The 16,969-nt window shown below is 38.4% G+C and overlaps 3 protein-coding genes and 1 pseudogene across 3 annotated transcripts; 2 read left to right on the top strand and 2 right to left on the bottom strand.

The window, feature by feature from the left end:
• Positions 1–2,806: 2,806 nt before the first annotated feature.
• Positions 2,807–5,198, bottom strand: LOC106328221 (ATP synthase subunit gamma, mitochondrial). The gene is made up of 8 exons (XM_013766618.1): positions 4,947–5,198; positions 4,535–4,578; positions 4,271–4,423; positions 3,998–4,111; positions 3,792–3,919; positions 3,558–3,680; positions 3,331–3,450; positions 2,807–3,242 (listed from the first exon to the last, which is right to left on the bottom strand). Exons 1-8 carry the CDS (start codon positions 5,042–5,044, stop codon positions 3,045–3,047), a joined length of 978 nt encoding a protein of 325 aa, XP_013622072.1. The 5' UTR covers positions 5,045–5,198; the 3' UTR covers positions 2,807–3,044.
• A 2,915-nt stretch (positions 5,199–8,113) lies between these two features.
• On the top strand, positions 8,114–10,411 carry LOC106333630 (receptor-like protein 12). The gene has a single exon (XM_013772054.1). It carries the CDS (start codon positions 8,177–8,179, stop codon positions 10,409–10,411), a length of 2,235 nt encoding a protein of 744 aa, XP_013627508.1. The 5' UTR covers positions 8,114–8,176.
• A 1,723-nt stretch (positions 10,412–12,134) lies between these two features.
• On the top strand, positions 12,135–14,518 carry LOC106333328 (annotated as a pseudogene).
• Positions 14,519–15,948: 1,430 nt separating this feature from the next.
• Positions 15,949–16,549, bottom strand: LOC106334173. The gene has a single exon (XM_013772501.1). The coding sequence runs from the start codon at positions 16,505–16,507 to the stop codon at positions 15,962–15,964; it is 546 nt and encodes a 181-aa protein (XP_013627955.1). The 5' UTR covers positions 16,508–16,549; the 3' UTR covers positions 15,949–15,961.
• Between the last annotated feature and the right edge of the window lie 420 nt (positions 16,550–16,969).

The following is a 16,969-nucleotide window of genomic DNA, read 5'->3' as shown; positions in this document are numbered from 1 at the left end:
TAACATATCATTCACCATCTGTTCCATAGCCACCTTGCTGGCATGAGGATACCGATAAGGTCGAACAGATACTGAAGATACTCCTGGTTGTAAGTTGATTGCGTGTTCTTGTCCACGAAATGGTGGTAAGGCAGTTGGTACTGCGAACACATCAACAAACTCCTGGAGTATTTGGGAGAATTGCAAACGAACTTCTGGAAATGGAGATGTTGCTATAGAAGAAGCAAGAAGCACTTCTCTTCCTATCTTGCAGCTTGTATAGACCGGTTTCAATGACTTGAAAGAGAACTTAGTGCCGTGTAGCTCTTTCTCGCCTAACAAGGTCACTTTGTTTCCTTCATAGACAAACGAAAGGACCTGCTCCTTCCAGTCCACTTCGCAAATGCCTAAGGTTTCAAGCCATTGAATACCAAGTATCACATCTACATTCCCCAGTTCAAGAGAGATGAAGTCACTTGTGAAGTTGGTTTGATTTAGTTGGAATGAAACTGATCTGCATACTCCCATTGCATTCACAGTCACTCCATTACCCAACAACACGTCCAAGCTACTGTCAGCATAAACTTTCAGTCGTAACTTGTCCACAATCTCAGGTGAGATGAAGTTGTGTGATGCTCCGCTATCAAGCATGACAATCACCTCTCTGTTATTTATAAAACCTCTCATCTTCGTAGTCTTCGGAGAGTCAATGCCCAAATAAGAATTCAGTGATAACGTGTGTAGTACTTGCGGATTATGTTGTTCTTGTTGATCTTCCTCTTCGTTTGAGTCAAGAACCTCAAGCTCTAATCCGTTGATCACTGTAAGTACTCTTAGCGTTCTATTTGGATATTCCATTCTGTGAGCTGGAGACCAAGGAGCTTTGCATTTGAAACAGATCTTCTCTTTTCTCATACGGTCAAGTTCTGCATCTGAATATTGTTGCCTTGGTCTCAATGTGTTTCGTTGTGGTGGTAAATTTTCTTTGTTAGCTCCAGCTTCTAGCCGTGGTTGATCGCCGCTTTGCTTTGGAGTGAAACTTGCAGTTTTAACATTATGAGATTGGCGCTGATATGCTTTTTGAATGTCACCTCCTGCCGCTGATCCAATCACCTTGCAGAAAGTAGTTTTCTGCATCTTCAACACTGCTAGTTTATGATTCGTTAAACCCACTGGATCCTTCATTCTGATTACCTCCTTCATCTCTGGTTTCAATCCATTGAAGAAAACTTTTATCAAATTTTTCTCATCAATTCCTGTTACTTGATTTCTCAGAGCCTCAAACTCGTTGACATAGTCTACAATGTCGCCTTCTTGTTGTAGACAGAACAATCTCGCTGCAGGATCATTATCAATTGGACCAGCAAATCTTTCTAACATCCTCTCTGTAAATTGAGTCCAACTCAGAAATGGATCACTGAGCATTTTTCCGTTAAACCAATTGAGAACGGATCCCTCCAAGCTCAATGATACCAACTGTAATTTATCCTCTTCGTCATAGTTACCAATTCTGAAGAACCTCTCCACCCTGGAAATCCAATCAAATGGCAAAGGACCAGCAAACACAGGCATATCCACTTTTCTCAACATCTTATCTCGATTTGTTAACGCATTGTGGATTCCCCGATAACCTAAATGAGTTTGATCCAGATCTGAAGTTGCGATTGGTACCTGATCATGATGATCCGTTGAAGAAGACGCAATCCCTTTGCCAGGCCGTTGATTGATCACAGAACTAGCTTCGATTCGAGCTAGTGTGGCCGTTATCGAGGACATCTGACTCTCCAATGCTCCCAATCTGACCGCTGATTCCGATCCCATCGTCGCGATTTGATTCTACAACGATCCCAGACGCTCCGAAGTAGCTTTGTCAGCTCGCGCAAGCTTATCGCAACCGATTCGCATATACTCGATTTCATCTTCCATTCATCGCCAAACCGTCTCTTTCTGCATCCCGAAGGTCGTCGTCGCCTCCGATTCAACTCCGATCCTCGTATCTTCCATCAATGCCGTTACACGTGAGCTCGATCAAGTTTCACCGCACCAATGATAGACTGAAGTTATCTATTACTTGTAAATCCCAAACTCGTGTATTGAATAAGAATGAAGAAGTGTTTACAGCTTTGTATCTCAACAATGAATCACTCTCATCACGAGTTCATCATCATCGACAGTCTCATAGCGACTGGAAACAGAGGACTCATATCGTCTCTCTACAATCACATACAAAAGCATACCTTTCCAATGGACACTATACTCCTTATTTAATATCGTCTAACGGTATGAAATGAATAACTGCAAATACTCTCTTTCAATCCAAAGGTTTCTTTTATTCTTCTTCTGTTCCCTCCTCTTCTGTTACTTCCTCACTCTCTTCCTTTGCTTCTTTACCCCTCCTCTTACGGTAATATGCCTTTCGGTACCTATCATTATCGTACCAGACTGCAAGGACTTCGATATGGTTACCAGTGCAAGCAGCAAGACCAATTACAAAAGCTTGAAGCAGATACACAACATAGTAAGATTACGGAGAGAAAACGCAAAGGTAAATATGGTTTGGCCGTTTAGGAAATTAAGTTTTCTCTCATCTGATTGTTAGATTTTCACCGCATGTCATTTAAGTCTTGCCGGCTGGGTAGTGGCGTTTACAATGTTGTATGAAGACTCTTGGGATCTTGAGACTCTCAGATGTTTAGCACGACGACATATGCATTGGATTGGAGAGGTTTGTAGCCCTTAGTCTCTGTCTTCAGAATTGGTTTTGTTACAAAGCTATTAGGAAAGCAGAGTATTTATATAAGTTATTTGAACAAAACAACACTGCGGATTCTTGGGAAAGAGTATCTGAATCCAGAACAAAATGTGAATGCAATTATTCATAATCCTGCTGGAAATTACAGGGATATTTATTATGAAAAAAATCTTTGAGCAAAGACTGGTTGCCTCAACAAGAAGCCAGCAAAGGAAATTGATTCAGTGGCCCTTAAAGAGTTCAAAACACAGTGTCTCCTCCACGGTGGATGAATAATATATCAAAAGCCAAGTTAACGCAAACAAGGATGTGCTTATTTAGCGGCTTCAAGTGCAGAAGCTCCAGAGATAATCTCGATAAGCTCGGTTGTGATAGAAGCTTGACGAGTCCTGTTGTAAGTGAGGGTGAGACGGTCAAGCATTTCTCCTGCGTTTCTGCTTGAGCTGTCCATAGCAGACATCCTAGCTCCCATCTCACTACATGCATTCTCCAGCACCGCATTGAACATTACCTAAAACAAAAGTTTATGAAAACCACTGAAACTAATCCTTATATGTTTAAACACCATAACTCAAGTTTATATGTTCTTGGTTACTTACACAAGAGAACTGAAACTCGGCCAGATTCTGCAGAATTTCACCCTTTGTTTCACCACCTTCAATCTCGTATGAGTCGAGCTCACCGAGTTTTCCTCCAACTTCAGACTCCTTCTCAATAATCTATCAACGTAGAAACACAAATAAATATATAATAAGTTTATAGTAAAAGCAGAAAGTGAAACTAAGCACTAATTGTAGTCTTGAGACATTTGACACTTGTGACTTACCTCAGGTGACAAAACAGTGGCCACAGTCGGTAGAAATGCGACAACGGAATGGAACTTGTTGTAAACAATGCGCAAAGCATCGAACTCAACGTTCTTCAGGATGTCATCAGCTAAAACTGAGACCTGATGCAGCAAGTAAACGTAAGAAACATTAAAGTAAAGACTACATAGCTCGAGGCTGAAGGAACTGAGGAGAGCAAGTAATGCTCCTAACTATCAATAACTATGACCAACCTGAGCATAATTGAGTGGATTCTTATTCAGCTCTGTAACAGTAAGGGAAATGTCGTTCTTGGAGTCACGGAACATTATAGCCTTTGCTTTCTCTCCGACAATAACAAACTTCACGTCCTTTTCAGGACCTGAAAAAGAATCAAATCAGGTATGGTAATTAAGGTAAACAAAACCATGAAACCATCGATAATGCTATCAAAACATACCAGCATTCAATTTGTACAGAGCCCTGCTCACTTTAACAACAGTGGAGTTAATTCCACCACAGAGACCCTTGTCAGAAGAGAGAGTGACCACCACACTCTTCTTCACATCAATGCCTGTTTTTTCCCATCAAGTAAACGCTAGGAATCAACACAGAACCAAAGAATATAGATATAGCAAGAGTTGGATATCTAAGAGGAGAGTTAAGAGTATAAGACTGTTCGTCATCATCAACACTAGTAAAAATTGAATAATATAAACTACTCGGAGCATACTGGGATTATCTCCAAGAAGAGCAGTAAAAGGCTGCCAAAGCCCACGGGAGTTCTCAGCTCGTCCTTGAACAGCTCTAAGCTTAGAAGCAGCAACCATCTTCATGGCCTTTGTGATCTTTTGGATGTTCTTCACACTCTTCATGCGGTTACGCACTGACAGAGAGTAGACAACAATTAAAACGATACATGGGATATTAGAAGTAGAACATAACACACTCGTAACTTAGCTAAAAGCAATTTCGAATGGTGAACTGAGAGACTTACCAACTTGAGTTGAGATAGAACGAACTCCAAGAGGTCCTTCCTCCCTACAAAACAAATGGAGGTTAATCCTCCTCCTCATCATTCATTATCACGAGCACACAAAAGTAAATTTGTATCAATGAAACGCCAAAAAAGCAAACAACTTTACTTTCTCCCACAAGGAAAACTGAATTAATACTGCGACAGATTCAAAAGATATGAGCTTTGCTTGCTTTAAACAGAACATTTGGTAGAACCTCCAATAAGCAAAGTGAATAATTCGATTATTTCTCGTAAATTGGAAAATACAAAATGCTAACCCTAATGAGCACACATCAAACATCAAAGAGTCAAATCAAACGAAGCGATTTTGGTATTCTAACGAGTATCAATAGAGACGAGGAGAAGAAGGAAAGGAGGGAAGATATCTCACTGGTCAGAAGAGAGAGGAGATCGGATGGGAGCAATTGGGCGAGCGGCGATTGAAGGGAGGAGACGCCTCCCTTCGCGACGGAATACAGCCATTGCCATTGATCGAAGAATAAAAGTAGCTCCGGCGAATTTCTCAGATCGGGGTCGTCCTTCTTCTTCTCGATTCGATATAAAATGACTGCTATGGCGAAATCAAGGGCTTTGATCTGCAGAACAACACACACTCACTTTCGATACGTCGTCGTGTTCACTACCAAAGTTTCTCCTGAGTTTTTAACATGGGTTCAACAGAGGCTAATACTTACTTCAGCCCATTGTATATGTTACTAATATTAAGGCCCAATGTTTTCTCTCGTTACTTCGTTAGCCTTCCTTTTTTGTAACATCTTTACCTTTATTAATTTCAAATCAATGTAACATATTACATTAACACGATGCTTCCTAACGCATTCGTAGGATAGGTTGATTCGCTAGATTTCTTTCACTTTGTTCTTGGTCTTAAAGATCTTTCTTTTGGCTCTCAATTCTTGTGAGTAAATGTTTTCTTTCTCTAAAAAGATCATTGGATACGATCCATCTGATACATCGCAATCCGTCCCTAACACTCCCGCTACAGGAGATAACATGTTTAATTATACATGTCCATGGCGTTGATATTCTTTTGCTTTGAGACCAATAAAGCAATAACTTCAAACCGTTTTGTTGTTGAGATATCTTCAGACTCCTTGTTTTAAATCGTACACTTCCCCATTCACTCCTCTGTATTTTATTCTTAATCATCAACACCACTGGATCATGAAGGAAAGCTTTTAGAATAAACAAGATGAGTAGTAATTGTCTGTACGACATGAACCACCAAAAGTATAACCCAATGACTATACACCATGTTTCCAACTCTTCATGTTTGACACGCATCCATCTCTTGAAATCTCCTGGCCATGGAGGTATTTTTTGTCGATTCCTTATTTGCACAAGGCAAGATCCTCGAATGATTATATCAACTTGCAACGAGTGCAAGGAAAGGCCATCGATACTGTAACTCCATAAGACTAGGAATTCCAACACCGGAGAATGATACTCCCGTTGGGAGAAGAGACGCACACCCAACGCTCGACGAAAACGCGTAAGTTATGATATATCTCCGAAAAATATCATAGGTGATATTCGCCGCTGACTAAATCCGGGTGATCGCAAGTGGTGGGGTGACAACAAAACGCGATTTGGTTTTCTCCAAATCGAAAAACTTGATGTCCAATTCATCATGAATTGGTTAGATTACTAAAGTAACAATAACTAAAAAGAAAAAACAGGAAACTCCGACGGTCGAAGCCGCCGGAAACGTGGACCTCCGGTGTAGAAATGAGTTTGGTGGTGGTTTTCAAAAAATAGCCTGCTTTGCAGAGCGGGTTTTTTTTAAAGAAAAATTCTCTCGTTAGCCTTCATCTCCTCAATTTGCCATGTCATTTATTTATTTTTATTTTGGTCTTTACAATTACAAATCATATTTATAATTCTTAAATATTTTCTTGTTTATCATTTTAATCTTTAAAAAATTTATATTTCATATACATTTCAAATTAATTTTTATAATTTAACTTTTTACACATAAAATATAAAGTCTCACAACTCAAAACTTTAAATTTGAAGTTTAACTTTTTTATTTGCATTTTGGTCCTTACAATTACAAATCACATTAATAATTCTTAAATATTTTTGTGTTTATCATTTAAATCCTTAAATTTTTATATTTCATAAATATTTGAAATTAGTTTATAAATTTATTTTTACACATAAATTAAACAAATTTTTTAAAATAAAGTTTATAATATTTTAAAACTAGAATTAGACAACACAAATATTACAAAAGAAACTTAATATTTGCTTGTAGTTTAATATTTTGAAAATTTTAAAATATAATTTAAATATTTTAGAAATATAATTAAACAACAGGAATATGGTATTTTACTTGTAATTTAATATTTATTTAACTATGTATTTGTGTTTATAATTTTATATTTTAGTATAAGATTTTATTAATTAATATTGTTGTAATATTTATATATATATATATATATATATATATATGTTTGTTATTTATAAAAGTTATGAATTTATATTAACCATGACAAATATAAGGACAATAGTGCAAAATACAAATAATTTTGAAGCTTAATTTGAAGTTTTCCTTTTAGAGAAAAACATTTTGAAACTTCAAATATAGAGTTCTAGAAACTTCAAAATATAGAGTCTTTTTGGAGATGCTTTTATGTCACGCAGTGCCGGCTCTAACTCATGGCAACATAGTCAATTTCCATGGGTCCATAGGTCCAAAAAAATTTTAATTTTATTTTACTAATTAGAAAAATTATATTTATTTGTTAAATATTAATTAGTTGGTGAAATTATAATAAAAAGGTCCTTGATTAACTAAACCTAGTTTAAATACATAAGAACAAAAGAAATCTATCATGCACCATTCTCAATTTTCCATTAACAAAATCCAATTTGCACGCAAAAAATCATTTTTAATTTTTTTCTTTGAATACCATACTTTTTTTTGTTTTAATTTAAGGAAATGCAATAAATAAAAATTGAGAAAAAAAATTATAAAAGGATCTTTATTTTATATTCCGCCTAAGGTCATTAATTTTTTTAAGACGGCGCTGATGTCACGTAACAAACTTTTAAATATGATACCAGAAAATTCTCCAAGATAAATACTTGTCTTTCGTTATGTATATTATCTTACTTATAAGAAAAAAAAGATTGATAAATACATTCTCTAATAATATCATTTCATATACTTATAAACCAATCATTTGAAAAAAAAAATTACAAATTATTTGGGTACAGAGTATTCAATAAATACTAAACAGCATATAAATACATATTTTAAAGTGTGAAAGTGCATTTGCATAATTCAAACTGATAAAATCCAATTTTCAAAAAAGGTCAACTCTTGATGCCCAAAAGAAAAGGTCAACTGTCTGATTGGTTGACTTTTTTTTGGTGGCTTTAAGACCCATACATTTGTAATTATTGCTCAGGATTAATACTATACAATGCGATGGCGGCTTTAAGAACATGCATATATATATATATCAAGTCTTATAGATCATCTCCAGTACATCTATCATTTCATCAACTTTTTCAAACACAAACACCATGTCGCTATCGCGTCTACATTCGTGTTTTGTCTCTATATTCTTACTCTTCGCTTCACACGTCTTAATGATGAACGCTCTTGTTTGTCGTCCTGACCAGATCCAAGCTCTAATGCAATTCAAGAACGAGTTTGAGTCCAACGGTTGCAACCGCAGTGACTATCTCAACGGAGTCAGGTGCGATAACGCCACTGGTGCAGTCACAAAGCTACAACTCCCAAGTGGTTGCTTTACTGGAATCCTCAAGCCAAATAGTAGCCTCTTTGGATTTAACCATCTTCGTTACCTCAATCTCTCTCACAACAACTTCACTTCTTCTTCACTCCCTTCTGAGTTCAGCAATCTCAACAGACTAGAGGTTTTGTCTCTTTCCTTTAATGGCTTCATTGGTCAAGTTCCTTCCTCTATTAGTAACCTAATCCATCTTACCCATTTAAACATTTCCCATAACGAGTTCACTGGAAGTTTCCCACTTGTGAGGAATCTAACAAAGCTCTCGTTTCTAGACCTTTCTTTTAATAAATTCTCAGGAGCCATACCTTCTGATATACTATTCACTATGCCCTTCTTGACTCATCTTGATTTGAAAAAGAACAGTCTCACTGGTACAATAAAAGTTCCAAACTCTCCTCCTTCATCTAGGCTAGTGTTTTTATCCCTTGGCCAAAACAAATTCAAAGGGCAAATCCTTAAGCCTATCTCAAAGCTCATCAACCTCAACCATCTTGACGTTTCTTCCCTAAACACAACCTACCCAATTGACTTACACATCTTCTCTCCACTAAAATCTTTGTTGGTGCTTTATGTCTCTAGAAATAGTTTATTATCATCCAGTCTAAATTCTTCGGATATCTCATTGCACTTAGAAAGCTTGGTCATGCGAGGATGTGGCATTTCCGAGTTCCCAACCATCATAAAGACCCTTCAAAACTTGCAGTATATAGACCTTTCCAGCAACAAAATCAAAGGGAAAGTCCCTGAGTGGCTATGGAAGCTTCCTCGTCTTACCATATTGAATCTTGTTAACAACCTTTTCACCGGTTTGGAAGGTTCTTCAGAGGTTTTCGTTAATTCATCAGTGCAGTTACTGGATATTGCATACAACTCCATGACAGGAGAATTCCCTATTCCACCAACAAATATCATCTACTTGTCAGCATGGAACAACAGTTTCACAGGGAACATACCTCTCCAGATTTGCAACAGAAGCTCTCTCGTTGTTTTCGATCTATCCTACAACAAATTCACCGGTCCAATACCTCAATGTTTGAGTAAATTACGGATAGTGAATCTCAGGAAGAACAACTTGGAAGGAAGTATACCTGACGAGTTCTATAGCGGCGCTTTGACACAAACCCTTGACGTTGGCTTCAATAGACTAACCGGGAAGCTCCCAAGATCGCTTAGAAACTGCTCATTTTTGAGGTTTCTAAGTGTTGACAACAACAGAATCGAAGACACGTTTCCTTTCTGGCTCAAGGCTCTACCAAACTTGCAAGTCTTCACTCTCCGCTCAAACAGATTCTTCGGCCAGCTCTCTCCTCCTGATCAAGCCCCTCTCGCGTTCCCCGAGCTGCGTATACTTGAACTATCGGATAATAGATTTACAGGGAGCTTGTCACCAAGTTACTTTGTTAACTGGAAATCATCATTGTTCAAGACAGATGAAGATGGGCGTATTTACATGGGAGACTACAAGCATGCTTACTTTGGATATGAAGATACTATGGATTTGCAATATAAAGGTCTATTCATGGAGCAAGGGAAGGTCCTTACCTCCTACAGCACTATTGATTTCTCCGGAAACAAACTTGAAGGACAGATTCCTGAGTCCATTGGTCTCTTGAAGGCATTGATTGCGCTCAACTTATCGAACAACGCCTTCACAGGCCATATTCCTCTATCTTTGGCAAATGTTACTGAGCTCGAGTCGCTAGACCTGTCAAGAAACCAACTCTCTGGGACTATTCCTAGGGAACTTGGGAGGCTCTCGTTTTTGTCGTATGTGAGTGTGGCTCATAACCAGCTGAAAGGTGAAGTACCACAAGGGCCACAGTTTAGTGGGCAGGCTGAATCATCATTTGAAGGGAACGAAGGTTTATGTGGTCTTCCTCTCCCAAAAAGTTGCTTTGCGCCACCAACAGAACAACCTAAGGAAAAAGACGAAGAAGAAGAAGAGGAAGGAGTGCTAAACTGTAAAGCAGTGGTTATAGGGTATGGTCCTGGATTGTTGTTTGGATTAGTAATGTCTCATGTTATTGCCACATACAAGCTAAAGTGGTATTTTGGTTGGTGCGGATAAGCGCAAGTAAATCCATTTAAATTGTTTATGTCTATGAATTCAAAATGCGACAGTCTTAATAATATTCACCAGAATAATGTAGAACCAGAAACTGGTACGTAAATATAGTATGTTGATATCTGATATAAGAATGAGGTTTTAATTGAGATCTCTGTTTTGGCTGCTGAATGCAGATTGTTAAGAAAGTGACTTGTGATGCTAGTTTTTGAGAATCTCCATAGAACTTGTCTATAACGCCCCGACCGCCCACGGCTAATGGGCCACCACGTCCGCTCTCTCGGCCCGTGGGCCCCATCCCATCCGACGGTCGGTCTGTTAATTTCTGAAGGCTCGAAATCATTGTTTATTGACCCTGCAATCACCACCCGACATTTTCCCATGCTTTGGCCTCACTCGCACGCTATCGCGAATCACTTCCCGATAGGTCACCCATCCTTCCACTACTCCAGCTAAAACACGCTTAACTCTGGAGTTCTTTCAGGATGTACTCCGGAAAAGGTAAGTCAACTTTGGTGACATAGGTAGTCAAATCAATTCTCTTAAGTCTTTTCACATATCACAACTCAGGATGTTACAATTCACCCCTCTCAAAGAACGCAACGTCCTCGTTGCGCTCTACGACAGGTCTCAAGACGCCTCTCAGGTCAGAACTGAGATGGCTAACCAGCTCTGATACCACTTATAAAGCCCCGACCGCCCACGGCTAATGGGCCACCACGCCGCTCTCTCGGCCCGTGGGCCCCATCCCATCCGACGGTCGGTCTGTTAATTTCTGAAGACTCGAAATCATTGTTTATTGACCCTGCAATCACCACCCGACCTTTTTTCATGCTTTGGCATCACTCGCACGCTATCGCGAATCACTTTCCGATAGGTCACCATCCTTCCACTACTCCAGCTGAAGCACGCTTAACTCTGGAATTCTTTCAGGATGTGCTCCGAAAAAGGTAAGTTAACTTTGGAAACATAGGTAGCCAAATCAATTCTCTTAACCCTTTTCACATATCACAATTCGGGATGTTACATTGTTATCCCTGGAAGTACCGTAAATATATTCTGAGACTGTAGAAAATTTGTCATTCCTGGAGAGTCTATTATTAGGATCCATGAGACCCAAAAACTTCGATGTGCATGTATCCATGAGGATACATTGTATTTTTAGAGCATTATGTGGAGGTTTTCTCCAGATATATACAAGCACAGGATATAAGCCATCTCTGATCTCCCAAACTTCTTTCGTAAAGACAACAGTTGAAAATAACATAACAGAAACGAAACTCATAAACGTGATATTTCATCATCCTGCGAAACGAAACTCCAATCTAAGATGAAGGCCCACTTATATTTTGGTTGTCATCATCAGATTAATAACGTATTATTTGATCCCATGTGCGTATGCTGATTTGTCTGGTAGCTAAGTTTGTGTGAACGTACTACTGGTGATTCAACTCTCTTTAACTCCAAAGTCAAAACTCAAAAGTCAAATGTCAGGTGAAGATTGAATCTTATTTATGTCTAGACAAGAGTCATAGAGATGTCCACGTGGGATTTACTTCATCAACTTTATGACTCGTAGACATACCACGTGCATTTAGACCCCCGCACACATTTATTAGTACGAAAATGTTTTCAGTTATCTGTTGTTGAAACCCATATAAGAAGTCTTTTACATGTCTTTTTTGGTTTAATCATTTCCTCAAAAACTCTTTCAATCACCAACACGATGCCACGATCGCGTCTGTGTTTACGTTTTATCTCTCTACTCTTGTTCACTTCAAGCTTCTTGATGATCCATGCTCTTACTTGTCGTCCCGACCAGGTCCAAGCTCTAATGAAATTCAAGAACGAGTTTGATTCCCCCGGTTGCAACCGCAGTGACTATCTAAACGGAGTGCAGTGCGATAACGCCACTGGTACAGTCACCAAGCTACAGCTCCCAAGTGGCTGCTTCACTGGGATTCTAAGACCAAACAGTAGCCTCTTTGAGTTGCATCACCTTCGTTACCTTAACCTCTCTCATAACAACTTCACTTCCTCTTCACTGCCATCTGAATTCAGCAATCTCAACAGATTAGAGGTCTTGTCTCTTGCCTCTAGTAGCTTCACTGGTCAAGTCCCTTCCTCATTTAGTAAGTTAATATCTCTTATCCATTTAAATCTTTCACACAACGAACTCACTGGTAGCTTCCCACTTGTGAGAACTCTCACCAACCTCTCGGTTTTAGACCTTTCTGATAATCAATTCTCAGGAGCCATACCTTCTGATTACTTCTCACTTTGCCCTTCTTGTCTCATCTTAGTTTGAGAAAGAATCATCTCAATGGTTATATAGAAGTTCCCAACTCTTCCTTTTCATCTAGGCTAGTGTACTTGTCCCTTGGGGAAAACCAATTTGAAGGAAAAATCTTAGAGCCTATCTCAAACCTCATCAACCTAGAGTACCTCGAGCTTTCGTCTCTAAACATCAGTTATCCAATTGACTTAAACATCTTCTCCTCTCTCAAAGCTTTGTTGATCCTTCATATTTCTAAAAATAGGTTGTTACCTTTAAGTTCAGATTCCGACATCCCATTGAGTTTAGAGAGTTTGGTTTTGTCAGGATGTGGCATTATTGAGTTCCCAAACATGTTAAAGACCCTCAAAAACTTGCATCATATAGACATTTCCAACAATAGAATCAAAGGGAAAGTACCTGAGTGGCTCTGGAAGTTTCCTCGTCTTAGCATAGTGAATCTTGTCAACAACTCTTTCACCGGGTTAGAAGGTTCTTCAGAAGTTTTACTAAACTCATCAGTGCAGTTACTAGATATTGCATATAACTCCATTACAGGAGACTTTCCTACTCCACCACTTAATATCATCTACCTCTCAGCATGGAACAATAGTTTCACAGGGAACATACCTCTCCAAATTTGCAACAGAAGCTCTCTCAGAGTTCTTGATCTATCCTACAACAACTTCACCGGTCCAATACCTCAATGTTTGAGTAACTTAAAGATAGTAAATCTCAGAAAGAACAGCTTGGAAGGAAGTATACCTGACAAGTTCTATACCGGCGCTTTGACACAAACACTTGACGTTGGCTTCAACAGATTAACCGGAAAGCTCCCAAGATCGCTTTTGAACTGCTCATTTCTGAAGTTTCTAAGTGTTGACAACAACAGAATCGAAGACACGTTTCCTTTCTGGCTTAAAGCTCTACCAAATTTGAAAGTCTTCACTCTCCGCTCAAACAGATTCTTTGGCCAGCTCTCTCCTCCCAGTCAAGGTCCTCTTGCGTTTCCCGAGCTGCGTATACTTGAACTATCTGATAACAGCTTCACCGGAAGCTTGCCATCAAGTTTCTTTGTTAACTGGAAAGCATCATCACTCAAGAGGAATGAAGATGGGAGAATCTATATGGGAGACTACAAGAATGCTTATTATAGCTATGTGGATACTTTGGATTTGCAATACAAAGGTCTATTCATGGAGCAGGGGAATGTTCTTACTTCTTACAGCACCATTGATTTCTCCGGAAACAAACTTGAAGGACAGATTCCTGAATCCATTGGTCTTTTGAAAGCATTGATTGCGCTTAACTTATCAAACAACGCTTTCACGGGTCATATTCCTCTGTCTTTGGCTAATGTTTCGGAGCTCGAGTCACTGGACCTTTCAAGAAATCAGCTATCAGGGAGTATTCCTAGAGAACTCGGGAGCCTATCGTTCTTGGCGTACGTAAGTGTGGCTCATAACCAGCTTAAAGGTGAAATACCACAAGGACCACAGTTCAGTGGGCAAGCTGAATCATCATTTGAAGGGAATGATGGTTTGTGTGGTCTTCCTCTACAAGGAAGTTGCTTTGAGCCACCAACAAAACAGCCTAAGGAGGAAGAAGAAGAGGAAGGAGTGTTGAACTGGAAAGCAGTGGTTATAGCGTATGGTCCTGGATTGTTGTTTGGATTGTTAATAGGTCATGTTATTGCCTCATACAAGCCAAAGTGGTATGTTGAGATCGTTGGTCCGGATAAGCACAAGGAAGTAGATTCAGTTAGCTTGTGTATGTCTCTGGATTCAAGATGTGACAGTTTTAACAATAAGAATAATGTAGAAAGTAATATGTAAATATATAGTATGTTGGTGATTTTGTTAGGGATGTAAAAAAGAGGTCTTACCAGTTTTTGTAACCTCTCGGTTGGCTGATGATGTTCTGTAAAGGTTTGTTATATACTGTTTCTAGGGTTTTTAAAATTAACTTGAGCAAAGTTTCTTACGGAAGGCGTTGTATTTTAAAATAACTTGAGCAAAGGTTAGCTTCTTGTTTTTAACAAAATGGATCAAGTGAAAATAAGAGTCAGAGACTGTAACTTGTAAGAGTATAAGACTATAACCTCAGACTAGGTTAAATTAAGTGTAAATGTTACAGCTAAGCACTGATTTGAATCAGTTCAGCAATCTTACATGATAATAACCGGACTTACTAAACATAGCAATCTGCTCCAAAATTTGGAACTGATATTCTCAAGTATTATCTTTTGATTATAACTGAGACGCCAGTCTTCGCATATCAAACTCTAGTCTCATGAAACAAACATACAAACAAACGTTCAGTTGAGAGACTGAGAAAATACTAATTTATTCACAACTCAAACATTCCTTACTATTCTGTGTCAGGATTAACAACCAACGTTTTCAGTTAGTCAGTAGTTATAGATATCGCTATTTATCTGGCTATGAGTTGATAACTTGATGTGTATCACTATGGCTTTCATGTATGGCTGAACAGAGAAGCAGAGGAAATATTTAAAGCAATTGCCAATTGTTGGACCATAGAAGAATGTGTAAATTTGGAAAAAGACAAGAAACAATGAAATCTTTCTCGAGCATTGACTTATTGTCTATGTCTCTCAGTTACTACTAAAAACAAAGTTTACATTTCAATCTTCAATTTCGTCATGTATTCGCATAAAAGAATACACTTCAACTTGAACAACACACAGAGAGATTGCAAAAAAAATATGCCTTATATATTTACAACTCACAACATTTTACTTTTTGAGTGATGAAAATTTAAACGGGTGACAACATTAGTGTAATCTATCGAAGAATAATAACAATCAACGACTTGAAGTCGACTAGTTTCTTGTCAAAGGCATTGCTTCGTACAAGCCAGAGTGTCTTGTCAAGTTCCCTTATGTTCTGTTTATTTTCCATACACATCTCTGCTTTATTCTTATGGAGGAATCAAATCTAAAAATATATACGAACATGAATACCCATTCAATCATCTCAAAAATTATCCCTTGACTTTTAAGTCAGATAAAAATCAAAACTTTCTCATGCACTGATTTACAACTGAAAAAAAATCCAATTTCAATTAATACGCATAAACAGATAACAACACAAACATTGATTGTGAAAGCAAATTCTTTACGGTTAGCTTTAGAGCAATTGAAATATAAAGTGGTAAATTTGCCAAGAATAATAAAACAACCGACGTTGTTGTCAAAATTACAAAGCCTACTAACTTCCTTCGTGTGTTTTGTCCTTTGAGTTTTAGAGGGCATCTTAGTGTTGTTGATCTCTGATGCTCAGACTCCAATGTTGTAAAAGAGCCGATGCAGAATTGCAGATTTTACGATCTTTGTGCCTTGTGAGATGACCAAGCCTCTCCATGATCCTCCTCGTTTCAGGAGCTGTTGCGCTTATTGGCATAGTGATGAGCAAAGAGAGAGTATCCACACAGATAGATGTCTCTGCTTTGGCCGCCAGAAGTCCCTTCGTGTTGGCCACGTCAGCTGATTTCTTGGCTATTTCGAACAGCTCCAACGTATCCTTATCGTTCTTCTTCACCGCTGGAACAGCTTTAGGGTTTCCAGAAACTTCCGGAATCGACTGCTTCTTCTTCGTTATCTCTAGAGGCCTTGTTGAAACAGACTTGCAAGGCTTCTTCAGTTGTTTCTTAATCACGGCTTTAGGGTTTTGAGAAAGTCTCATTGGTGGAGCCGATTGCTTCTTCGCCTGGACAGGCCTCGCCGCAAAAGACTTGCAACCGTCGTCATCAGCCCTAGCCTTCTCTGTTGCAGTCGCAATTTTCTTCATCGTTTTCATCATGTTGTTGTTTCTTTCCTTTGTTGATTTGTGGAAGAGATTGAATTTGGAAAGTAAAGTGTAGCTAGGGTTTCACTCTCAAAGTCAAGTATGGAAATAGAGAGAGAGATAGAATAATGAATCATATTATATAGAGCGTCGAAAAACGAAAAAAAAAGGAAAAGATGAGATAACTTGTATCCCAAGTGTCCATTATCATACATAATTTCCTTTTTTCTTCGATTGAGGGTGGATGCGTCAGATCAATATTTCAACGTTAACAATTTACTTTTTTTTTATCATGTATTAGGGTTATATCTTATTATTTTATACTTCCGGGGTCAATTTTGTATTTATCAGAAATCTGTCAAGATTATTAATTCATATATATAAACTCAGAAACCGTTAGGATCATTTCGAAAATTTCTGTAGTTGTTATGTTTATACACATCTCTTTTTCTTCTCCCCCCCCCCCCCAAAAAAAAA

This window comes from Brassica oleracea, chromosome C3, assembly GCF_000695525.1.
Source record: "Brassica oleracea var. oleracea cultivar TO1000 chromosome C3, BOL, whole genome shotgun sequence".
In the NCBI taxonomy this organism is placed as follows: Eukaryota; Viridiplantae; Streptophyta; class Magnoliopsida; order Brassicales; family Brassicaceae; genus Brassica; species Brassica oleracea.
This window is presented reverse-complemented; position numbering and strand designations above follow the sequence as displayed.

What these genes read in the sequence shown, in the direction of transcription:
- LOC106328221 (XM_013766618.1), bottom strand. Translation starts at nt 5,044, where the DNA reads ATGGCAATGGCTGTATTCCGTCGCGAAGGGAGGCGTCTCCTCCCTTCA. An exon ending in ATCCACTCAATTATGCTCAG is followed by an intron (nt 3,681 to 3,791) that starts GTTGGTCATAGT and finishes TTGCTGCATCAG; the next exon opens with GTCTCAGTTTTAGCTGATGA. An exon ending in CCACTGTTTTGTCACCTGAG is followed by an intron (nt 3,451 to 3,557) that starts GTAAGTCACAAG and finishes CTACGTTGATAG; the next exon opens with ATTATTGAGAAGGAGTCTGA.
- LOC106333630 (XM_013772054.1), top strand. Translation starts at nt 8,177, where the DNA reads ATGATGAACGCTCTTGTTTGTCGTCCTGACCAGATCCAAGCTCTAATG.
- LOC106334173 (XM_013772501.1), bottom strand. Translation starts at nt 16,507, where the DNA reads ATGATGAAAACGATGAAGAAAATTGCGACTGCAACAGAGAAGGCTAGG.